At 50.1% G+C, this 23,525-nt stretch overlaps 1 protein-coding gene across 3 annotated transcripts in view; it reads left to right on the top strand.

The window, feature by feature from the left end:
* Positions 1 to 23,525, top strand: part of RFTN1 (raftlin, lipid raft linker 1) — a 204,253-nt gene that overhangs the window by 175,237 nt on the left and 5,491 nt on the right. For 2 of the 3 annotated variants that reach the window (XM_066245354.1, XM_066245355.1), the window contains exons 8-9: positions 15,361 to 15,464; positions 18,199 to 18,280. The exons of the other annotated variant lie outside the window; for it this stretch is intronic. In XM_066245354.1, the coding sequence (XP_066101451.1) occupies positions 15,361 to 15,464; positions 18,199 to 18,280 (186 nt within the window). The remainder of the gene's footprint in view (positions 1 to 15,360; positions 15,465 to 18,198; positions 18,281 to 23,525) is intronic. 3 annotated transcript variants of the gene reach the window in all.

Raw genomic sequence — 23,525 nt, forward strand, 5'->3', positions numbered from 1 at the left:
AGTAAGTTATTAATGTTAAGTTTTGGGTAAGTCAGAGGTTAAACTTGGATTTTTCAACTGTGTGAAGGGTCAGTATTCCTAACCTCCCACGCTGTTCTGTATATCTGAGAGAAGTGTAAACATAAAAACCTATACCTGAATCACCATAGCATCATTATTCATAGTATCCAAAGAGTGGAGACAATCTAGATGTCCATCAAATGGTCAGCAAATAAACAACCATGATATATCCATACAGTGAAACATTATTTGGCAGCAAAAAGGAATAAAGTACTGCCCAGGTGAACCTTGAAAACTTCCTAAAGTGAAAGAAGCCAGTCACAAAAGACCACATTTATATGAAATGTCTAGATTAGGCAAATCTTTAGAAATAGGAAGTAAGTTGGCAGTAGGGAGAGGAGAGTGACTGCTAATGGGTATAAGAATTTGGGGAAGGTGATGAAAATATTCTAAATTTAGACTGTGGTGATGGTTGCACAACTCAGTGACTATATTAAAAACCATTGTATTCTATACTTTAAATGGGTGAAATTTTAGATACTTCAATTATATCTCAATAGGGATGTTTTTAAAAAGTGATACATGTAATTGAAGATAGATTAGAAAACACAAATAAGGAAAAGAAAGAAAACTTATCTTACTCTTATTACTGAGAAAATAGCCACATAACAACCTAACATCTTCATGTATATTTTTTGTATATAGTCTGTGTACATTGCATATTTTTTACAAAAATGGGATCATACTATTCTGTTTCATCCCTTTCAATGGCTGTAGAGTATTTCAGTATATGAGCAATTATATCTTAATTTATTTCATTAGTTTTCTATTAATAGATTTTATTTTTTTATTGATGGATTTTAGATGATTTCCATGTTCTTGCTCTTATAAACCCTAAATATTCTGCCTGACCTGTGGTGGCACAGTGGATAAAGCATTGACCTGGAAATGCTGAGGTTGCCGGTTCGAAACCCTGGGTTTGCCTGTTCAAGGCACATATGGGAGTTGATGCTTCCAGCTCCTCCCCCCTTCTCTCTTTCTGTCTCTCCTCTCTCTCTCTCTCCCTCTGTCTCTCCCTCTCCTCTCTAAACAAATGAATAAATAAAAAAAATTAAAAAATAAAAATAAAAAAATAAACCCTAAATATTCTTTAGCTTGGTTATTGTACTTCATATCATTTTTTGATTTAAAGGTTCATGCATTTTTAAGCTATATAATCCCATCAAAACAAAGTTTACTTTGGATATCACTGTGATGATTCTTGATGCTGTTCAGAAGGAAGCATTGGCAGGAAGGTGAGGAATGGGATCATCACAAAAACATTAACCTATTTGAAACTTATCTGGACCACAGGATTCTGCAGAGTCACCTTCCCAGATGAGGACAGTGTCACCTTGAAAAAGCAGATCGACTTGTCCTTATTAAGTGGTAGTTGGATGTTTTGTGTTACAGTCTATATCAGTTAGTTTTGCTATATAATACCATTCTTCATAGCCTTAAATATCCATTTATTTAGCTCATAATTCTTTGGGTTAGCTGAAAAGTTGCTTTACACCGACGTGGATCGCTCCTGGGCTCTCTCATGCGGTAGCTGATGGCTGGATGAGCCAGAGTGACTTCGCTCACATGGCTGGCTGTTGACCAGGACACAGGGCCTTGCGTGTCTTAACATTCAGTGGGCTAGCCCAGGCTCCCTCACGGATGGCAGTCAGGGTTTCCAGGAGCCCCAGTGAGCTAGCTTATTTTATGCCTCAGTTTGCATCATGTTTGTTAATCTCCCATTGACCAACGAAAGTCACAAAACCAAGCTCAGATGGAAGAGGTGGAGAAATAGATACTCTCTCTTGAGAGGACAATCTGTAACACCTTGCATAGGCACAGATGCAGGGAGTGGATGAATCTGGGTATGGGCAGTTTAGTGACTTAGCAATCTTTGCTAAAACATAAAACAGCCTTAGTAGCTGACAACCAGCATATGTCCCTGTGCATTTCATTCTCATACATGAAAATAGTTTCGATTTCCACATACGGAATCCTCCCAAGAATGGTATCACATTATCCTAGCCGATTAACTCATATTTTGAATGGTAAACTTTTGTCTCATCAACATTGGATGTGAGTTACAGCAATGTTGGTAAGACTGAGGATATGAGACGTTGGGGTGGCAGAAACTACCCCAGAAATGCAGGAACAGGGGCGTTCATTCATTCACTTGACAACTAGTTATTGAGCCCTCATTTTGTGCCAAGCACTTCTCTAGAAGCTGAGGATTCATTGGCAATAAGGTGAACTCCTTGCCTTTATGGAGATTGCATTCCAGTGAAGGAGAAAGCAATAAATACGATGAAGCAGTAGGCCAGAAACAGAAGGGAATTTTCTAGAAGACCTCAAGTAGAGTTGGCCAATCTCCCTGACACCATTTTAATTTTCTTGACTTTGGTTTTCCCTTTATCAGCTCGTCCTTGGGTGGGTCACAGTCCCGATGCTGACGGAAACCCCAGCATGCATCTGTTACAGGCTCTGGTGGATTTATCTCTATCTAGACTGTCTAGCGCAGCAATTTTCAACCGGTGTGCCACATGCAACACCTGACTATTTAGGCAGGGGCACTGACCTCTTTCCCCTTAGATGGCCAAATAAAATAATGACAACAGCCAACACAGTAATAATAGCCATTCGGTGTGAATGAATCAAAAATTATCCCCCCCCCTATTTTTTGTCAGATCGGCAAAAAATATATTTTTTTGGTGTGCTGCAGAATTTTAGTAATTAGTCATTTGTCATGAGATTAAAAGGGAAAAAAAAAGTTTGAAAATTGCTCCTGTAGCAGACCAGGGAGCCAGAGAGAAATAGAAGGACTCGAGGTGATGGGGTACCCAACATGGTGACATGCTTTGAAGGTTGCCTATTCCTGTTGGCGGCTCCCAGCATCTCAGAAGCCCTATTGGAAGCACACTAACCAGGAGCAGGGTCCTCTGAGGACAAGCTGTGGGATCAGTGCAACATCATTTGGCTTGAGGGAGAGGGGAGCAGGAGGACAGAGGGCTGAGTTAGAATCACGGTAACCATAGCAACAAGACGCTGACAACTGGGTCACAGTGAGGAGAATATTGACTGAAGACAATATTGACCAAATGCCAGGGCGGGGCTGTGGCACCTGCAATTTACCAGGCAGAGCAAGTCAGGGAGAGAAAATCGAGCATCCCACAGAGTCGCAATTCTTAACCCACGTTCTTTTCAGAACAGGCCTGAGGCTGATACAGCCTAGCACAGCACTTGGAGCGGCTCTGTTTGCTGCTAGCTTGCGTGGTGACAGTGGCATAACCCTTTAACTGCCGTGTTCTCTCCTCTGTTAAGATTCTGAACCCACCTTTGTTCAGAGACGTCTCTTCTGGGTTGGCATTTTTATGATTATTGGCAAGGTGTCAGGAATCTACTGTGGCTGACGGTGGGGCACTTTGATGTAGTTTTAAGTCCTAGAGTTTTTGCTGACAAACTTCCAGTCCCCTACTCCAAAGTAAACACCTTTATTTATACTGTGAGAAAGCTCTTTTGAAATCCTCTCATTTCTAGGTCGTAGGTAAAGTGAAAAATAAATAAGAAGAAAGAAAAGTTGGACATATGCTCCTTCGTCATCCCCAGTTACCTAAGGAGAAAGTCATCAAGTGGCAAATCCTATTGACTCCAGAAAGCCTCCTTTCCTCCCTCATCAAAGCAAGGGGGAGGGGCTTGGCCAGTCCCTGGATGGAGAAAATGTATCGAGTTTAATTGTTATCAAACAAAGCTGTTTCCAAGCCTGCCGGGCAGGACGCGCTCACCCCGATGCATGCAGTTTGTATAAAATGTCAGCTTCTGGAGGATGTAAGCCCCGTGCTATCTCAGTATGAGGTCCCCGCTGAGCAGCAGACAGGATGTAGCAGTTTGGAGTTGTTTTAACTGTTTGCACGCAGAGCTGCAGAAGCTCCGGTCCCTGTTAGTGGTCAGAGTATGCCGCAGCCCTCACTCCCTGCACCTCCAAAAAAGTCCTGCCTTACCGCCTCCAGCGTAACCTGAGCCCCGTATTGTAACACACCTCTCTGGCGGGTCTCATTTCGCCCAGGCAGGTGCATGTCAGCAGACAGGTCTGGTAATATGTTTTCCATGCTCTCCCGTCCCTCCCCCCAACGCCTTTCCCTTTCCCACCTTTCGAGTATATGACTTCAGAGGCACTGCACCTACCAAGACCAAGTCCCCCCCCACCCCACCCTTTCCTAGAATCCAGGAGAAGGTTATCTTACGTGTGCAGGTTTGCTTTCCCTGCCAGCTTGCTGTGCGTGGTCCTTGAGGAGAAGCCAGGGCAGCGTTCGAGCTAGGACGCCCTTCCCTGGTGTGGGGTTTTATCTGTCCCTCCCAGGGCATGCTGGTGGCGGTGCTGGGCCTCACCGTAGGTCATCATAAATTAGACTTTAGGGTTCCAGGCGTAATTCAGAGTCACAGTACATCTGGCACGGAGGAAATGAGGTTCCAGTGTGCCAGCTTCGAGTGTGAAGAAAAATTAGCGACACAGAATTCCATTCAGTAGTGACTATTACATTTTATTTCACTCCAATCAGACAAGGTGACTTTCGCTAGGATTTTCCTCCAAAAGGATTTGCCTGGGCATTCGGTTCTTCCCAGAATAATAATAGTATATCAGCTTCTTCTGTGGCATAAAACACCCCCAAAGCTTAGTGAATTAAAATAACAAGCTATATTGTTGCTAGTGATAGGCCAGCTGGGTGATTCTGCTAGCTGGCCTCGGCTCGACTGATCTCAGCTAAGCTCCCTCAGGCTGCTGCCGTGGCTGATGGGCTAACTGGCGGCTCTCTGGCCCAAGATGGCGTCTCTCACATCTGCTAGTTGGGGCCACATGTGTCTCATCATCCAACAGGCTAGCCTGGGCTTGTCCTCTGATTGCATAGGCAAGTGGAAGCAGCCAGGTCCCTGGAGACCTAGGTCCAGAGGTCCCGTAATGTCACGTCTGTTCATGCTGTTGGTCAGAGCAAGTCACAAGAGCAGCCTGGACTCTCCCTCTTCAGGGGTGGAATGGCAGTATTATGTTGTGAAGAGGCCTGGATACAGGGAGGTAATCACTGAGGCCATTTTTTCAGACAGTGCCTCTCAACTAATAGCACTATTATTATTTTGGTGGGCTCTCACAGGGCTACAGAGTTCGTTGCCTGGCTTGCGTGGCAGAGAAAACCAGACAATCGTGTGAATTAGCCACCGGGATGGGTAGAGTCTGGGAACAGTAGTCTTCTCTGCACCACGTGTATTTTCATCTGCCCCCTTTCCATATCTGAGAACTAAGCATTTATTTCTTCTAACGTATTCTCTTTGAACGTCCTGAGAGCCGAAGTTGTCTAAAATGAGACTGACTGCTTTTCTAGACTCTATTATGTTGGCCTAATTACATATCAGCAAAATGTTTTTCTGGGGCATTGTGTGTAAAACAAAGAGGAAAACAACATCTCCAGCCAGCCCGGTGTCCTTGCCCCTCCCTCGGGCTGGCAGAGGCAGTGGTCCTACAGGAGGGGGGCTTAGGGGAGAGTGAGAGCCCCGAGGCAGGGCTGCTGCAGCCTCCCTGGCCTCTGAGGGGTTTGCCTTTTCCCCAGAGAGAAGGAAGGGGCAAGTCGTTCCTTCCTCCCCCCCCCCACTACTCATGGAGGCTCCCAGATGGTAGGGGAACCATATGCTTACTCACTCCCACCCAACCCCCAGGACCAGGGTCTCCCGGGACGGAGAAGAGGCTTACTCATCTTGCTTCTCAGGTGCCCAGCACAGAGCTAGGTTGACTCGATGTGAAGATTCGTAAATGAGTAGTGGCTCCGAATACCGTCTAGCCTTTGAGGATTTCTGCAGTACTGCTCGATGTTACGGCATCCCCGTTCCCTCTGATATACAGATGTGCAGTGTTCCTCCTTTCCACCTGCTGTTCTCCACCCGCCCCGCCCTCGTATCAGCTGTTTCTGTCATCTGTGGGCATGACTGTTACCTTCCCCATGTGCCACTGTGGCCAGGGTTTTTCTGCTGAGCCTGGGCACAGTCAAGACAAACCCCAGATTTCCTGAGACCATGTTTACCCGCCCTGTCTAGTCCTGGGTACCAGCCGCTGCTCAGGCTCTTGCCGTCTGCCACCCACCTCACTCCGGAAGTGTCCTGACTGTGTCCTCCCGAGACCTCGCTGTCTACCCCAGAGATGGTTTTTCAGGCATCCTGTGGCTTACCCTCTTGGGCCATTTGATGGAGTAGATCTTAAACCTGCTTTTCATCCTGAGCTGCCCAGGACCTGATCCCCGCCCCCCACCCCGTTCGTCAGTGTTTTTACTCAGCTTCCACTGACGCCCCCACCAGGAGGCCCATGCGCAGCCCCCCACCCCCGCGCCTCCCCAAGTTTTCATCCAGCCTGTGTTGGCGGACGCCTCCACGTCTTCATCTTCTTCCTGACCTCTCCCTGGCTTTCAGCTGGGTATCAGTGTCCTGTTGCTGCTGTAACACACTCCTGCACACATTGATTCTCTTACTGTTCTGGAGGCCAGAAGTCCAAGATGGGCTTTAAGAGATTCAAAATCAAGGTGTTGGCAGAGCTGCGTTCTGTCTGGAGGCTTGAGGGGAGAACCTGTCCCTTGACTTGGCTAATTCTGGAGGCCACTGGTCAAAGCCAGTCACCCGCCTCTGTCCATCCTCACCTCCCTGATACTGACCCTCCTCCTGCCTCGCTCTTCTAAGTGCCATTTTCATTACATTGAGCCCACCTTAAGGTCCTTACCTTAATCACACCTGCCAAACCCCTTTCACCATGGAAGGTAACATTGCCAAGCCCCAAGGATTAGGATAGGGACATCGTTGGGGGGGTGGGGGGCATTATTCTTCCTACCACCGGCCCCATTTCACCCAGCTGCCCCCCCATCTCCCCAGAGTCCCTCAAACTCAGCCTGTCTAAAACGGGACGCGCCCCCCTCACTGTTCTCCTTGTTCTGTGTGCCTCGGGGCAGCACGTGAGCAGCAAGCCCCGCACTGATGGACACGTGGGTGGTATTCATTGTTTTGCTGTTGCAGCAGCTCTCTGATGACTAACTTTGTACATTCACCATTTTTTTTATACATGAAATCAATTCCCAGAAGTGAGACTGTTGGGTCCAAGGGTAAATGAAGAGTAGTCCCCCTAATCTTACAGGGGTTACCTTCCAAGACCCAAAATAGATCCTGAAACAGCAGATAGTCTCAAATCCTATATTGCTATTTTTTTCTGTACATACAAACTTATGATAAAGTTAAATTTATAAATTAGATACAGTATGAGATTAACAATCATAAGGAAAATAGAACAAGTATAACAGTATACTGTATAAAAGTTATATGAATGTAGTGTCTCTCTTTTTTGATGTCCGAGTGGCTACTCAGTGACTCACGGGCAGGAAGCACACACAGCGTGGACACAGTGGACAGAGGGTGGACAGAGGGACAGTTAACATCCTCGGAGGGTCAGAGTGGGACAGCGCAAGGTTTCATCATGCTACGCAAAACAGAGCACACTATAAAGGTTTATTTCTGAAATTTTTAATCTAATATTTTCAGCCTTAGGTTGACCGTTGGTAACTGAAACTGATGGAGGCCAAACCACAGATAAGGGAGGGGACTTCAGCATTTGTACATCTGAGAGAGACTGTGGCATTGCTCTCCGTGAGGTCCAGTCGGTTTGCACGCCTGCCGGCCGTGCCTGAGAACACTCACTCGCTTCCTCACAGTCTGTCAACAGCGCGGTTGTCAGATCAGACCTTGGGGTTTTACCAGTGTGATAGGTTTGAATCTGCATTCTCCTTACTGTGAGGGGGTGTTGTTTTCACCTACTTAGTGGCCCTTTGGATTTCCTTTTCTGTGACTCTCTTCCTCCTCTTACCCGTTTTAACATTTGAATGGCTGATTTTTTTTTCTAATCAATTTTAGGAGCTATTTTTTCTTTGTTATACAAACTACAGATATTTTCTCCATTTTGCCATTTGTCTTTTGACTTCCCCACGCTTGTCTTTTGTCATGCGCGTCGTCACCAAATTTATTATTTTTACTTTACGGCTCCTAGGCTCTTAAGTTAGAAAGGGCTTCCAGTAGGCCCTTTAAAAATTAAAATAAGTTGAGTTAAATGTAAGTGATTGGACACAAGCATGTATTTCTTCTCTCTTCTGAAAAATCCCAGTGAAATGATACTAACTACAGGAATGACAGGTAGGTAGATAGATGAGTCTGTTTTCATGATTCACAGAGTCGATATTTGCAAATCCTACTTTCTAAGATTTATTTGTAATCCCCAAAGCAGTACCCATGGTGCTGTCATAGTCACGAGTGGATCTCTGCAGTGGCAAAAAATAGGGAGTCACCGATATGCTTGTTCCCAGCTAAGGAGTCAGTCTGCCTCTTGTCTCAGCTCCTCTTGTAAGCAAGTGCCCCTTGTGACCTACTAGTGCCATGCTTTTCACACTTTTGTGCTTTTTGTTTTGGTGATTTCACTGCTTAAAATGTCCCCAAGCATAAGGCTGGAGTGCCGTCTAGGGTTCCTCCGTATGCGCCTTCCAGGGAAAATATAAGGTCTACAGGAAAGTTCTGTCCGTTTCTATCTCAAGTTTCGACAAGTAAGCACGTTTATTTGGCGCATGTGTGCCTCTCTATTTTTATCACTTAATGTATACATACTGATGTAGCAAGTTAACTAAAACAAAGTTGATTCATGTTAGTCTTATGTGTGAAGCGATAGTGTACCCATGGCTACTGATAAAGTTCATTTACGCCACCGTAATTTTTACGAATTTCAACAAGGAAGAAATGCTACAGAAGCATGTCTGTCGCATCCACCATATTCCCTGGACTTAGCACCCTCTAACTATCACTTGTTTTGGTCCTTACAAAATTTTTTGAAGGGCAAAAAATTCAAAAATGAAGAAGGTATCAAACAAGTGCTGGTTAAATTTTTCGCATCAAAAGATAAAACATTTTTCAAAAATGGGATATACAAATTGCCCTCATGCTGGCAAGAATCATTAATAATAATGACAATTATATTATTTAATAAAGTTTATTGACGGTAAGAAAAATTTGTATTTTGTTTTATTCCAAAAACGGACAGAACTTTCCGGTAGACTTTATTTATGTGTTAGATAAGCTTCGTCAGTTTATTGGCTGTGAGTTCAAGGTTAATGAATCAACAATGTGTATGAAACAAGGGGCCTTTAAACAGAAATACACACAAAACGAGCTCCTGTATTGATCAGGAGATGAAGATGTGATCAGAGGCTTGCAGGAACCTGACCCTGTGTTTCCCTTAGAAGCGATGGTTCGGTATTTGATAATGCAGTGTTTCTGTGGCAACGTTATAGAACATACCTCCCATGAATAATGAAAATTGGCTGTAGATAGATAGATGATAGATGTACACCCACCAGAGTGAAAAGATCAAAAGAAGGAGAAGTAGAAGATGAGAACTTTTAACAAGTTTTTCTAAGATGGGAAGAGCATGGAGGAATGCTAACTGATTGAGCAGAGTGAGGGAAGCCATTCTCTTCAGCAGAACTTGAGAAAAAAACTGGTCTTCGAAGCATGAATCACCATGGAATGGTGGGACATGAACTGCTGAGCTGAAAATGGGGCCTTGGTGTCACGTTCTTACACAGCGTGGTAAGATCTCTGGCCCCCATCTCTGCCTTCTGCAACCTGGTAACTATACAGGTAATGCAGGGATCAGAAGAAACCACCTACATAGAGAGGTGAAATACATGTAGCTGTGAAACAAAGACAAGATGCTATAAGAAAACAGTCCAAAGCCAAGAAAGAGGTCTTGGGTCTTTTGGGGCCATAGAAGAATTTAAAAAGGCTATAAAATGAAGGAAACCTTCCAGAGGGTAAAATAGAAACACAGGATAAGAAAATAGGAGAGTGAGCCCTGGCCGTTTGGCTCAGTGGTAGAGCGTCGGCCTGGCGTGCAGGAGTCCCAGGTTCGATTCCCGGCCAGGGCACACAGGAGAGGCGCCCATCTGCTTCTCCACCCCTCCCCCTCTCCTTCCTCTCTGTCTCTCTCTTCCCCTCCCGCAGCCAAGGCTCCGTTGGAGCAAAGTTGGCCCAGGCACTGAGGATGGCTCTGTGGCCTCTGCCTCAGGCGCTAGAATGGCTCCGGATGCAACAGAGTGACACCCCAGATGGGCAGAGCATCGCCCCCTGGTGGGCATGCTGAGTGAATCCTGGTAGGGCACATGCAGGAGTCTATTTGTCTGTCTCTCTGCTTCTCACTTCAGAAAAAAATACAAAAAGAAAAAAGAAAATAGGAGAGTGGGGCAGGGAAGGTAAGGTAATATAATTAAAATATCATCCTACATTTTGATTAATAGATCCAGAAAGAAAAAAACAAATCAGAAAATAGAGGAGGGAAATAAATTATCAAAGGGAAAAAAAGGCCCTGGCTGGTTGGCTCAGGTGGTAGAGTGTTGGTCTGGCATATAGATGCCCCGGGTTCAATCCCTGGTCAGGGCACACAAAAGAAGCAACCATCTGTTTCTCTCTACTCTTCCCTCACCCCGTTCTTTCCTTCTTCCCCTCCTGCAGCCACTGGCTGATTAGTTCAAGCTTTGGCCATGGGCACTGAGGATAGTTTGGTTGGTCCAAGTGTTAGCCTCGGGTGCTAAAAATAGCTTGGTTAATTCAAGCATAGGCCCCAGATGGGTTGCTGGGTGGATTCTGGTCAGGGCGCATGTAGGAGTCTCATTATCTCCCAGCCTCTCACTTTAAAAAAAAAGAAAGACTTTTCAAATCTGAAGGACAGGAGTCCTCAGATTGCAAAACCATCAAGTATATATAGCCCTCTGAGTAAGAAAGACCCACACCAGGGCACATTGTGAAATTCTGGAACTTCATGGGGAAAATATCCTAAAAAGCAACATGACAGGTTACATTCAAATTCTTAGTAATCAAAATAGATATCACAGACCAATTCTGCAAATTTAGAGGCTAGTAGAGCAATACTTTCAAAACTTTAATGGAAAAAGATATTTCAGCCCAGACTTCTGTACCCAAACTGCTAGAGGTGAAGACAAAGACCTTTCTAGGAATGCAGGGATTCGGATGAATTTCAGGGCATTGTTTCTAAGGAGCCACTAGAGGATGTACTCCAGCAAAATGAGGAGGAATCCAAGAAAGAAAAAATACCAGCCATAGACGGCGGTAGAAGGATAACCCAGGCATAAAGACCAGATTGGAGCAAGGCTACAGAAAGTTCCAGAAAGGATGTCTCCAGTGGAAAATACAGAACTAATATATTTAAACACATGGGAGTTGAAGGGCATAAAATAGAGATGTTGGAACACATGGAATAAATTAGTGATAAAGTCTTGCACAGTCAGGCAGATGAAAAAAAAAATTAAGGTCACAATTAAGTCTAGGAAAAAGAAAAGATTATATAAAAAAGAAGGAATTGTCACAGTGCATTCCTTAACCAGCTCGAGCTGAGCAATAGATGCGAAGTTGTAAGAACGTAAATGCCTACTTTTGATTTAATTAAAAATACATTATAACCCTTTGGGACACTAAGAAAGAAGAAGTAAGAAATGTGTATGGGAGCGATAAGCTTCTATTTCCCATGATAGGAAATCAAAAGATATCTAAAACTGATAAGTGGATCGTCATTTAAATGCACCCTGCCAATAGTGTGGGGCATTAGTGTTTGGATAGCGAGTTACAAAAGCCACACAGGTGTTTTTTGCAGGGCTGTTCCCTGGGTGGAAGGCGAGGGCTCAGCCTTGTGCCTGTCGGGACAGAGCAGGGAGCAGGCAGGCCCCAGTCCCCGAGCTGATCCCACGAGCTTTTCCGATACGGGAAATTGAATTTCTCTCTTCATTTGCAATCGCATGGAAGGAGCCAAGTCCTCTCTCTTAAGCTGCTTGTCTCCCAGATTGCTTCCACAAGTTGAAATAGGAGAAAAGGGGAAGAGCGTACTGACATTCAGGATGTGGACTTTGTCACTGGACCAACGTGTTACCTCCTCATTATTTCCCTGCACAGAGGGTCTTAAAAAGAAAATAATGAAAAAAGACACATGTATTTCTTCCTAAAGTACACTCAGTGGTCATCATTTCATAATTTTTGGAGGGTACAGAAAGGTTGTTTTGGACGCCTGTGTCTTTCATTGATGTGCGGACGCCAGAGAAATCGCAGGGAACAAAGGAAAACAGAGCTGTAAACACGAATGAATGCCTTTTATACAAGCCGGGGAACCACAGGACAGGCTCCATTATTATTTTTTTTTAAGCAGCACTCCAGGTGTGATGGGAGATTGCGTAGCCACACGGGGGAGTGGAGAGTTAATTAAAATTTTTGCTCCCGCTCCCAGAAAGAGACGTCTTTGCATTTGATAAGCAGGTTGGCTTTGGAGTGCTGTTTGTGCTTTTCTGTCCTCGCTGGAGTGTCACGGAAAGCAGATCAAAGAGAACCTTCCCTCTATACAGGGTTCCCTATCATCTTTCGTGCCTAATGGACCTGAAACATCTTCCGCGGACGGCGCGGGGCTCGTGCGCTATCTTTTAGAAATGCCATCTTCCCGTGTTGATCATATGCACACCGGCTTTGATAGATGCCTGTGGAAAACCACTTTGAACATTAATTACATCAACACCGGCCCCAACAGTCGGAGGAACGGGGTAGTCTGGCAGGGTCACACCTCACCCCCTGCCATTAGTATTTTACTTTTCAACTCACCGCAGGACAGCCAGATATTCACACCAGACATTCACCCTTGAGACTGAACCCTGGGCTCTCACCAAAAACATCAGGTTTTGTTGTGCTTTCCCCATTTCCTTTTAGTCTTTATGATTCCATTCCCTCTGGCTGATATCCCCTACCCAGAGCAGGTGGGGGGACTGTTTGGGAGAGATCCTGCTGTCTTTCTTTTTAAGATAGTCACAAAATGCAATAAAATAAAGCAAAAACAGAAGCAGCTTCTCTGAGGCCTGTGTGAGCAGGCAGGTCAGGCAGCAGCAGAGGGTGGCCACTGGCTTGCTGCTTCTGGGTGCCCGTGGAGAAAACCCGGCTGGGGGCACAGTCACCAATGAAAAGACTCCATTCTGCCACTCAGGGCTTTGTGAGGCGCCAAAGCTTGTCCTGGTTGCCATGGCTACTGTCTGATTGTGGCAGGTTTGTCACAGTGCTTGATAAAGTAGGAAGGTTATTCTTGATAGGCCCAAGTAATCATAACCTCACAAAGCTTGAGAATGTGGATTTAATATTTTTTCCCCCTCTTCTCTTTAAATCGGGCTTGCAGGGGTGGGGGCAGGGTTCTCAGGATAAAGCAGACACTGCAGGGGCCCAGCGTGAGGGCTGCTGGCCAGTGCTGGTCTGGAAGGGAGGTCACTGTGTGTCCAGGGGGCCAGGCTGCCATCTCTGGCCTGAATGGGGCTTCAAGGGACAGGAGCAGGACAGGGTCCCTCCTTGCCCTCACCTGGAAATAAACTGGCTACACCTGTAAGGTTCTCTCCTTTTCTCCCTCCTTCCTTCCCTCCCTGCTCCTCCCTCCTTTAACTTCCTTTCCTTTTCTCCTCCTCCTTTCCCTTCCCCTCTCCTCCCTTCTTTTCTCCCCACCCCCCTCCCTTCTTCCCCTTCATTCCCTTTGAACAGAGCTGATGATCCCTCTTCTCTGTCCCCTCACATGGAGCAGATGGAAGATCTGAGTGACAGCTGATGGATGCTGGCCACAGCGTCCCGGACTCTGTCGTCAGCAGAGACCGGATTGACTGTCAGGGCAGAACTCTCAGACTGAGCTGCATCAGAACTCCTGGGAGGACTCTTTACAACAGATTCCTGCCCTCCCCCCCCGCCCCCCCATGTGTCTGATCTGGTACTCGGCAGGGTCCCACGACTCTACATTTTTAACAAGGTCGCAGGTGTGGCTGATGCCGCTAGCTCAGGGAGCACTCGGCGAACCGCTGACAGAGGCCGAGACGCACTTGATACAGTGGAAGAACCTGAGTCCCCTGAAGGATGAATTCCTTGCCAGCTGTCCAGGTGACTTGGTAGCCACACCGGGATGGGTACTCAGTGAGAACTTGAAAACCCATTTGAAGAGGCCGGGCTGATTCCTGTATCTCTCTTCCGCTCACTAGCACAGGGCAGCCAGACCAGCTGGTGCTATGTCCACAGGTCTCCAGCGGGACGGCCGCTCGCCACGGTGGCCCCTCTGCACAGTGCCGCCCCCCAGTTAAGCCCACCCCCTCGGTGATCTCTAAGTCCAGCAGGGTCTTTGGTTTGTACAGGCTGCATTTCTGCCCTGGAATGCCCTCTGCCCAGCCCTGGGCCCCAGGAAGCCTGCCTTGAGCATGGCCTGCGTCCTTCCTTCTCTGCCGACCTTCGACCTTCAGAGCCTCGCGGCCCCGCCAGCGGGCCATTTCGTATTTTGGTTAATTGCGCAGATGGACTGTGGCCTCTGCTGGACTGTGAACTCCAGCACCAGGACGAAATACTGGCTGATCGAAGCTGCGTGGCTGGGTCGGTTAGAAGGAATCTGGGCACGTTTGAGATGTCCCGAAGCCAACCTCACAGAGATGGGGAGTCCCGGGTAGCCACAGGACAGGCGTGGGACTCACTTCAGTGTTAGCGAGGAGCCCGGAATAAGACAGAAGGCCTGATGCAGGGGAAAGCGTGACGTGGGCCCCGTGCAGTCGCCTCCCCCTGGGTGCTCTCCCTGTGCGAGCAGGACTGGGTTTCTAAATTCAAAGTCAAGAGTTGGGCGAGTCTCCTTCCCCCCCCCCCCCCCCAATTTGAAATAAAACATGGGCAGGCGTTCATTCGCCCGGTATGGCGCTGGCCAGCTGTGTTGTGGCAGCTGCATCACACAGGAGAAGCTGCGCGTGTCTGTGCGTGTGCACATGTGTGTGCGTGCGCACATGTGTGTGTGTGTGCGTGACTGCTGTGGCTGCGTGCAGATGACTTGGTCATCTGTCAGCTGTGACTTCGCTCCCCGTGACATGCTCCCAGATCAGCCAGAGCGGCGTGTGTCGTCACGGGCCCCTGAATCCATCTCTGAGGCGAGGTGATTGTGCTTCTTCCCTGAAACAAGAATGAAACAAAATTAATGGATGAATCCTCTGGCTCTAATTCCTTGCCAGCTCTGGAGATTGCGAGGGGGCCGGAGAGATCCCGTATTGGCAGTGTGGTTCTGAACTCTCTAAGCATCATCAGAGCCTGGGCCTCCACGCCGAGGGACCCCCCGCCTCCTTCTGCCGGGCTGGGTGGGCAGGTGGCACAGCCGCCTCTCAGTCACTCGGGTGTCGGCCTGAGGCGGCAGCATCCCTCACGGTGGCCTTTCTACCCTAGGGCGTCGAGGTGCAGACAGACTATGTGCCCCTGCTGAACTCGCTGGCAGCCTATGGCTGGCAGCTCACCTGTGTGCTACCAACTCCTGTCGTCAAGACTAACAGGTAATAGTAACCGTCATTATTGTTATTTTACCCTTACTCCGTGCTAGATGCTGTTCCCAGTAAGTGCTTCATGTACGTCACTTATTTAATACTGCAACAAGCCCGTCAGGCGGGCGTGGCTACATGAACTCTCCACAGGGAAGCGGCAGAGCTCGGCTTTCAGGGTCCTGCTGCCCCCCCCCCCCCCGCAAGAGCTCTCACCTGCACCCTCTTCCCCCCATGGGGAGACTTGCCAGCAACTTATTACCGCCCTGCCTGTCAAAGGTGAGCCACCCGGGCTGAGGATGTTCAGGGCTCTCAGATGCAAAAGGAATTCAGCACCTATGTGCCCTGTGTCGGACTAGGTAGGCACTTTGTATATAAAATGTGGTTTAGACCTCTAAAATCCTATGAGGTGGATTTTTAAAAAATTAGTAAGCTCATTTTACAGCTGAGAAAAGTGTGGCCAAGGAGGTGCCAGGACTCGCCCGGTGCCATGCCGCTGGTCAGCATCCCACAAAGACCTGGAGGCGTGGCCCCTGCTGGGGGCCTCCCTACGGTTTCACGTTCATGGTGGTTTGTCCATCCTCAGGTCTGCCCACTGTCCCTTGAGCCCGTGGGATTGTCCCAGTCATCCCAACACTAAAAGGCCTTCCATCTGGGTTTACTGTCTAAACTAGTCCTCCTGGCTCTGCTGTAAGCAGAGATATGATTCCCATTTTGTAAAATGAGGCTCAGCCGCATACCTGAGGCCACATGCCCGCTGAGTGGCAGAACCTGGGACTAGAATCTCAGTCAGAAGGTCAAGGGCTCCTCCTCCTCCACTAGGCCGCCTCTTTGCCAACCTGTAGGGATTCCCCCTCCCGGGGCCCTCAGTGCTCCGCCTGCCCCACGTCCTGCTGCGTACCCACCATTGCAGGGGGGTGGAGGCAAGGCTGGAGGTCTGGGGAGATGGCCGGGCATTGCAGCCCCAGTGCCCAGACTGAGGGTGGAGCATGCTGGTGGCAGTCAGAGCCTTTCCTGGGTCCCTCTGCAAGCCTGTCTGAGCCCTCAACAGGCCTCCTCCTGACACTGGGCCACGGAGGGCCTGTGCGCCTGCAGGAGCCAGTCTGCAGTCACCTTTGGGCCCCTGGGCCCCTGGGTGCCACCATATTATTTCTCAGCCACGACGAACCTGCAATGGTGCAGAGCAGGAAGGACCCCGGGTTTGTGACCTGCGGACTTGAACCCAAGTCTCACTCTACCTCCTTGGTCAAGTCGTGCAGCTTCTGTGAACCTGTTTCCGGTCTGTAAGGTAGAACAATGCCTGCTCCATCATCTGCTCCAGAAGCCAGAGGACAAGAGTCATGACGAGAATGTCTTTCAATGTGAAGCCCCCGCTGGTTCTGAGCCCAGAGGGCGCAGACCTGTCTCTCTCTGTCTCAGACAGTCACAGCTGCTGAATCATTCTCCCTAAACCCTCCGCTTCCCCGTGCCTGAAATGACACCTCATGGTGGAGTGGGGGAACATACTGCCCCAGGCAGATCCGAGCTTCAGTCTTGGCCCTGTGCTTTTGAGCCTGCGCCTTAAACAAGCTTTCACTTCCTGTGTCAGTAAAGGTGTCTGTCCTGGTTTTTGGAACGCGGTGGCGAGGCCTCAATGAGACATTACGTCTGGCATCACCCAGCCCAGCCCAGCCCGGAATAAATAGGGGATATGAGCCCTCTCCCTCTCACCAGCCCTGATTCTCCGTGCAGTGCCATGTTGCTTTAAGAAAGGGATCAGGGATGTGAGGGCGATCTGGCTGCGACATCTGTCACCCCATTGATCGCCAGGGTTGATTCGGCTGATCTGGCTGGCTAGGCGGGTGTCCCCTTCCTCCCTCACCGCTCCATGTGCGTCCCTCCCGAAGCTGCGCGCTCGGTCGAAGAGGACGACCTTCCCCGCTAGAGGAGAGGACCGTTCTTCGGTCAAGGGTATACGAGTAGCTGTGCTCCCCTGCTAGAACCTCCAAACAAGTCTCAAGAAAGGGATCAGAAGGGTGGAGGCGCGGGAAAGAGAACAGTGATCCCCATTTACGACATTTCTCTCATCTTGAACGGCAGCCCGGCAGGGTCCTGCCTTCCTGGAGGGAAAGCGCAGGCTCCGGGCCATAGAAGTGAGCCGCACTGCGGAGCCTTCCCTCCCGGCTTTGTCAATGCCACTCCTGCCTCGCCGGCCGCCTTCTTCTGTGTGCCTGCGGAGCCACGTGGCCCTGCCGCTCAGTGAGGGTGAATCGGGCCACGGTGGGACCTGTGCCCAGCCACCCCCTCCACCCCCGCTGTCCCTGTGATGCTGTGATGGGTGATGGGCAGAGCATTCACCCGGGTCCTCATCTCCCTGCCCGTCCTGGGCCGGCCAGGCCCCTCTGTGGCCTCATTGTCCAGGACAGGTTTGGAAGAGGCCTGCCACCCCCTCTGAGGTTCGCTACAGAAGCCGTTTGTCATCCTTTGGCCAAGATGCGCGCTGTCCTCTCACATCCAGGGGACAGGGTTTCTCACTGCGAAGCTGACCTTGCAGAGACGCCCACGAAGCTTTGTTGGGCCCCTGGAGAGCCGCCCAGAAGCAAGGGGGGGGGGCCTGGGGTGGGAGAATGGGGGGGGGTCTTGATCCTGACCTCGCACTGTCTGGTAGCAGCGTTCCTCCTCTGGGTGGTCCGCCTGGGCGACGTCAGACACTGCGGCCTCTGTGAGGTCACTGGAGCCTCTCTCATTCTCAGCTCCGTGTGTGTTACAGGGAGGGAAATGTATCCACCAAGCAGATCGTCTTTCTCCAGAGACCATGTCTACCTCAGAAAATCAAGAAGAAGGAATCAAAGGTAAGTGACCTTGATTGCCTTCCTCGGGGTTTTTTTGTTTTGTTTTGTTAAAGCAGGGCTTCATATTCAAGTGGGTTTGTCTATAGCACTGGGGTGGGCAGCCTGCTGCAACTGCTGAGGGCTCTGAGCCCAAGGACACCTGAGCCCTTTGGCACACTGCACCAGGCCTGAAGCTGCCACAGTGGGACGGGCGAGGGCACGGGAGGGCCTCATCTGCCAGTGTCCTGCTGGTCTTGCCGGAAGAGTGGAGGCCAGAGGTTGCCCTGCACATTCAAGCCTGCCGGGTATTCCCCCTGGGCTGACATGAGGGCACGCGGGCAGCTGCAGGCTGGCAGGCTGTGGAGGGGGGCGGCTTGAGCTCAGGCCCCCCGCGTCTCTGTGTCTTCATCTCATTACAAGCTGGGCCAGGCTCTGGCCTGCCCATCGGCCCCTCGGGACATGGGAAGTTTGGGGACCAATGGTAGACAGACCCTGCCAGAGTCCCTTTTTGACAGGCCCCCGGCACGAAAGCCTCCGAGTGACAGTGGCTGGTCTAGACTGAGGTCAGCCGTTGCCTGCAGCAGTGAGTCCTCAGGTCAGGCTGCCCTGGGGTCATCAGGGTCCTGGGCCCCTCACTGAGTGTTACCTGAACCGGCCGTGAAACAGAGATGCACCGAGAGACTGTTCATTCTCAGAACATCTCCTGTTTGATGAAGTTGAGCCCAGCTCCTTCCCGAGTATCAGATGATTCTGGTGTTTCACGCCCCCCAAGCTTTGCAGCTGGTGGGTACTTTTCCCAGGGGGGTATTTCCCCAGTTGCTCAGGAAAAGGCAGGTGAGTCGAGGGAACCTGCCAAGCCCTAGCCAGGTGCCCCATGGAGCCAGCTCGTGCCACCTTTGGTAGCCAAAGCCATGCTCTCTCCTCACGCTCGGCCCTGTCCCTGTGCTCCCCGGTCTCGGCTCCTCCTGTTCTTTGGACACAGAGCCCGGACAGGGGCACGAAGCAAGTGAACAGATTAGAGCAGCCCCTCCCTGACCAGCAGATCCAGGGGGGCCCTGTTCGTGGGGTGAATGCCAAGGAAATGGAGCCTTGAAGCCAGATGGGGTGGAATGCAGGGGACAGTTTCTCTCCAAGCTCTGCTGCACTAATGGGACAGGTGACAGCAGCAGAGAGCCAAATCCAGCATTAACCACCAGGAGCAGCCGGCCGCCGGCTGGAAGACGCATCGGCCAGGACTGCTGTTCAATGGCGGCTTAGCCTTGGTTTCTGGGGACTGTGCACATTGATGGGGTGACCACAGAGTGACACTTGACAACCGCGCAGGCAAGGTCTCCATCAGACACCCTCCAAAAGAAAACCTCTTCCACCTCTTAAGAGAGGGAGGCGGTGCTGCCTCTTCTTGGCTGCGCTCCGGGGTGTGGTGCTGAAGGAGCCTAGAGCAGAGGTGTCTGGTTCCGGTGAGGCCGTGCGTCTCAGAGGGGGCATCTGGTTCCGGTGAGGCCGTGCATCTCAGAGGGGGCGGCCAGGTGACACTTGAACGGGCGGGCGGGGTGATCCTAGAGGTAGGGTGTTTATGCTAGTGTGAGACGGTGGAATGACTTTCCTCAGGGAGAATCCTGAGAGGTTGGGAGCCGTTTACTTTCTGGTCAGGAGGAACTTTCAGGCCTAATCAACTACACGAATATGAGCTGCTGCTTTCCCCTTCAAAGTGCTTACTTACCCCTACTCACTCCAAGGCTGGCTGGTGCTGAGCGCAAGTGCTGGGTGTGACAGGGAGATCCCTCCCCAGAGACTCCCAGAGAGGGGACTTCACAGCAGCTGCTTTCGTCTGTCTCCTCATCCCTGTCCTTCAGTCCTCAGCTGACTTGGGTGGGCATTCTGCTCTCACAAGGTCTGGGTACCCCTGTGGCTGTGGCAGTTACCCCATCTCCTGCTCACGCTACCTGAATTCCCCACAGCACTGACATTGTCGGCTGCCTGCTACTTTTTATTAAATTAGTATTATTATTATTTTCCATTGATTTGAGAGAGAGAGAGAGAGAGAGAGAAGCATCACCTTGTTCCATTGAGTTGTGCAATTGATTATTTCTCCTACATGCCCTGACCAGGGGTCGAACCTGCAACCTTGGCACGCCGTGATGACTCTATCCCCTGAACCCCCGTCAGGGCCGCCCTCTGACTCTGGAAGCCCCTTTTTCTCTGGGCTCCATCCACCATTCCCTCCTGGTTCTCCACCAGGCTCCTCAGGATCCAGCCCCAGCCCCGTTTCTGCTCACACTCCCTACCGCTTCCTTCGAATCTCTCTCTCATCCCCCGAGTGAGAACATCTCGTGCTCACCTGTCCAGTCGCTTCTCAACAATCTCAGAGCAGCTCGTGGGTTTGCCCCTCCCTCACACCTGGTCCACCTCCCCTTACCTAGAGGAAAGGACCCCATCAGCCCTGAGGCACCTGGTCACCTGGGGGTCATCCTGGCCTCCCCTATTCGGTCTAAGCCTTTAAGACGTGGCTGTTTTAGGTCCTAGAACCTGTGGGATCCTGCACTTCTCTTCACTCTCCCATGCCTCAGCTACTTTAGGCTCCTGATGACAGGTCTCCCTTCAGATATGTTCTCTGTTCAGAGCCACCTGATCCTGTCACCACACTGCGTAAAACGGCTCTAAAGCTCTGTGTTAAGATGAAGGTAGGAATAATAAGGCCCTGTGAGATTGGCTCCCGTGTTCTGCCTTCTAGCTGGGTTGGCCTCCATGCCCATCCATACCTCTCCTGCCTCAGGACCTTTGCTTTGGCTGTTCCCTCTGCACAGGACACACTCAGCCTTTGTATTTGCTGAGGACGGTGTGCTACCCTGGGAGCAAGCACGGTCCTCTCTTTCAGAGCTCTCCTCTAATTATTTGTGCTCCCTGGTGTGGCCTCTCTGGGTAGCTTTAGTCCATGAGCACACACTTTTTTTCTGGCTGTCATGTGCCCAGTGGCTGGCTCTTAGTTCATACTCAACAAATATCAAATATTTGTGGAATCAGTGAATGCGTAATCAAAATTCTGAGCCCGGGACATGCCTATTATGTCTAGCATTGAAATGTAAAGAAAAGAAATCCCAAGATGGACACACCACGGACGAAGCCTATTTTAAGTCTTCTTTTAATCAGCAAAGTGGACAAAATTCTCTAATCAAGAGTTTTCAGCATTTGAAGGAAAACCTCTTTGTGTGTGAGCGTGGCTTTCAAGGCAAATACGAAACTCCTTCAAAGGTAATAGGTTTGTTTCTACAGCACCGGAGACATCTTCCTTCCTCCTTCCGGCTAGCCTAGTTGAAGCAGAGGCAGATAACGGACAGTTTTTAAAATGTGTGAATTAAATCCATTAGCCTCTGCTGACATGGAACTCTGGATGCACAATGCTGTCCGGGGAAGGATTTCTTCTCCTTCCCCGCAGTTATTTCTGACGTGGACAGCTAGCTGGAATCATGCCTGGTTTAGGTACGGGTGGCACTCCCAAGCGCCCCAGACACCCTGCCCGGGAAGGCCGGCCCTGGCATCATGCATGTGTCTAACCGGCAGCTTGTTTGTTGAGTTGAGACTCTCCCTGGTGCTTGCTGCTCGAGATACAGGACACGTCCTCCAGGCTGGACCGCCTGCCTCAGGAGTGGGTGTCACCGACCTCCCCTTGGAGCCGCAACCCGCAAAGCCGTCCCCGTCCCAGGGGCGGCCACACCCCCGCCTCTCCTCTCCTTGCTTTCTGAGATGGCATCTTTTTGGGGCTTGGGGTCTGGAGCAAGTTTTGTTTGTTGGAGACCGTGACTGCACCCAGCTCAAAAAAACAAAGACGCCTGGGTAGTGAAGGGGACAGGTGTGAGGACGGGAAGGGGAGGGAGGAAGTTCTTCCATGGATGGGGGGGCGGGGGGCCGGGGAGGCCTGGGTTGTGTTCTTGTGTTTCTGCCAAGCCCAGCTGCCTTTCTTAGCTTGGTGGTTCTTGACTGTGGCCTCTGCACCAGCAGTATCATCCTCAGCTGGGAGCCTGTCAGAAACGCGAAGCCCCCCCCCCTCCCCGGGCCCCGCGAGTCGGAAGGGGTGAGGGCGCTGGTTGAGGCAGCCCTCCGGGTGGTTCTGAGGCCCACTCCGGTCTGAGAGCCAGGGTCTTCATTGACTCGTCTAGGGCCCTTTCCAGGCCCACCCCTGGATCCTCCATCCAAATTTTGTCATTATTGATTTTTTAAAAAATGGGCCTGTCAAGGAGCCTTCAGTGCAGATATTTGTTTTTAATAAACGGAACCAAAAAATCTTTAATGGCAGTTAAATCTGGACGTCCATTAGCTGATCTCTTGGCCTAACGAGTCAGGTGCCTGGCCTAGCAGATGCGTCTGGACACAGTAGAGCCTGGAGGCTCGGGCACTTAGGCGCTGGACCGAGCCAGCCTCAGGTGTGCTGCCTCCTGCTTCCTCTCCTCCCTTCTTTCGAGCAGGAGCCTAAAGCCTTTCGCCCGCCAAGAACAAGACACTGGAAGGGTAGTGTGGAGCCAGAGACAGCTGTGTTTGAATTCTAGCTCTGCTGTTTTCTAGCTGTGTGACTTTAGGCAAGTTACTTAACCTCTCTGAACCTCTCCGTGTTCATCTCTAAAATGGCTCTAACAATGCCTGGTGCGAGTACTGCATTGGGGATTCGGGGAAATGGAGAGCCTTGTCCCGTGTGAGACATACAGCAGGCACCTTGGTACATGTCCTTGGTACCCAGGGAGATAGACCACAGGCAGTCTGCCTTTGCAGCTTGGAACATTAGCTTGTAGGTTACACAGACCCTGAGTTTTAGGCACTGTGGCTTCCCTGCTTCATGAGAATGTCCTCGCACAGGAGAGGAGGAAGAAAAGGGAAGACCCAAGTCAGAGCCTCCTGGGTACCTGGCTGCAATACCAGGGACCGCCGTGGTGGGATCAGGGGCCCAGGCAGCATGGGGAGTCAGTGATGTCACCACAATGCCATCTGAGGACACAGAAGACAGTGTAATCTTAGAAGGCAAGTTTGGCTTGGCAGGTTTTTCTGTGATTACTCTGAAGGGCAGAAAACATGAGCTGGAGTCGGTCCATCCAGCTCAGTTCTGACAGTCCTGTATCCTCCTCTGTCCAGCAAGCCGGGCAAGTCCTTGGAGAAAGTGGCTGGTGTGTCTGCTGCAGGCTCTTTCCACCGTCTGTGTCCTTCTGTTACTTTATAGTAGGAGATCAACAGAAGGTGGTCTTCTTCTGCAAACCGGATATGGCCGGGCATCCAGAGGGAC

This window comes from Saccopteryx bilineata, chromosome 10 (assembly GCF_036850765.1).
Source record: "Saccopteryx bilineata isolate mSacBil1 chromosome 10, mSacBil1_pri_phased_curated, whole genome shotgun sequence".
Taxonomy (NCBI): domain Eukaryota; kingdom Metazoa; phylum Chordata; class Mammalia; order Chiroptera; family Emballonuridae; genus Saccopteryx; species Saccopteryx bilineata.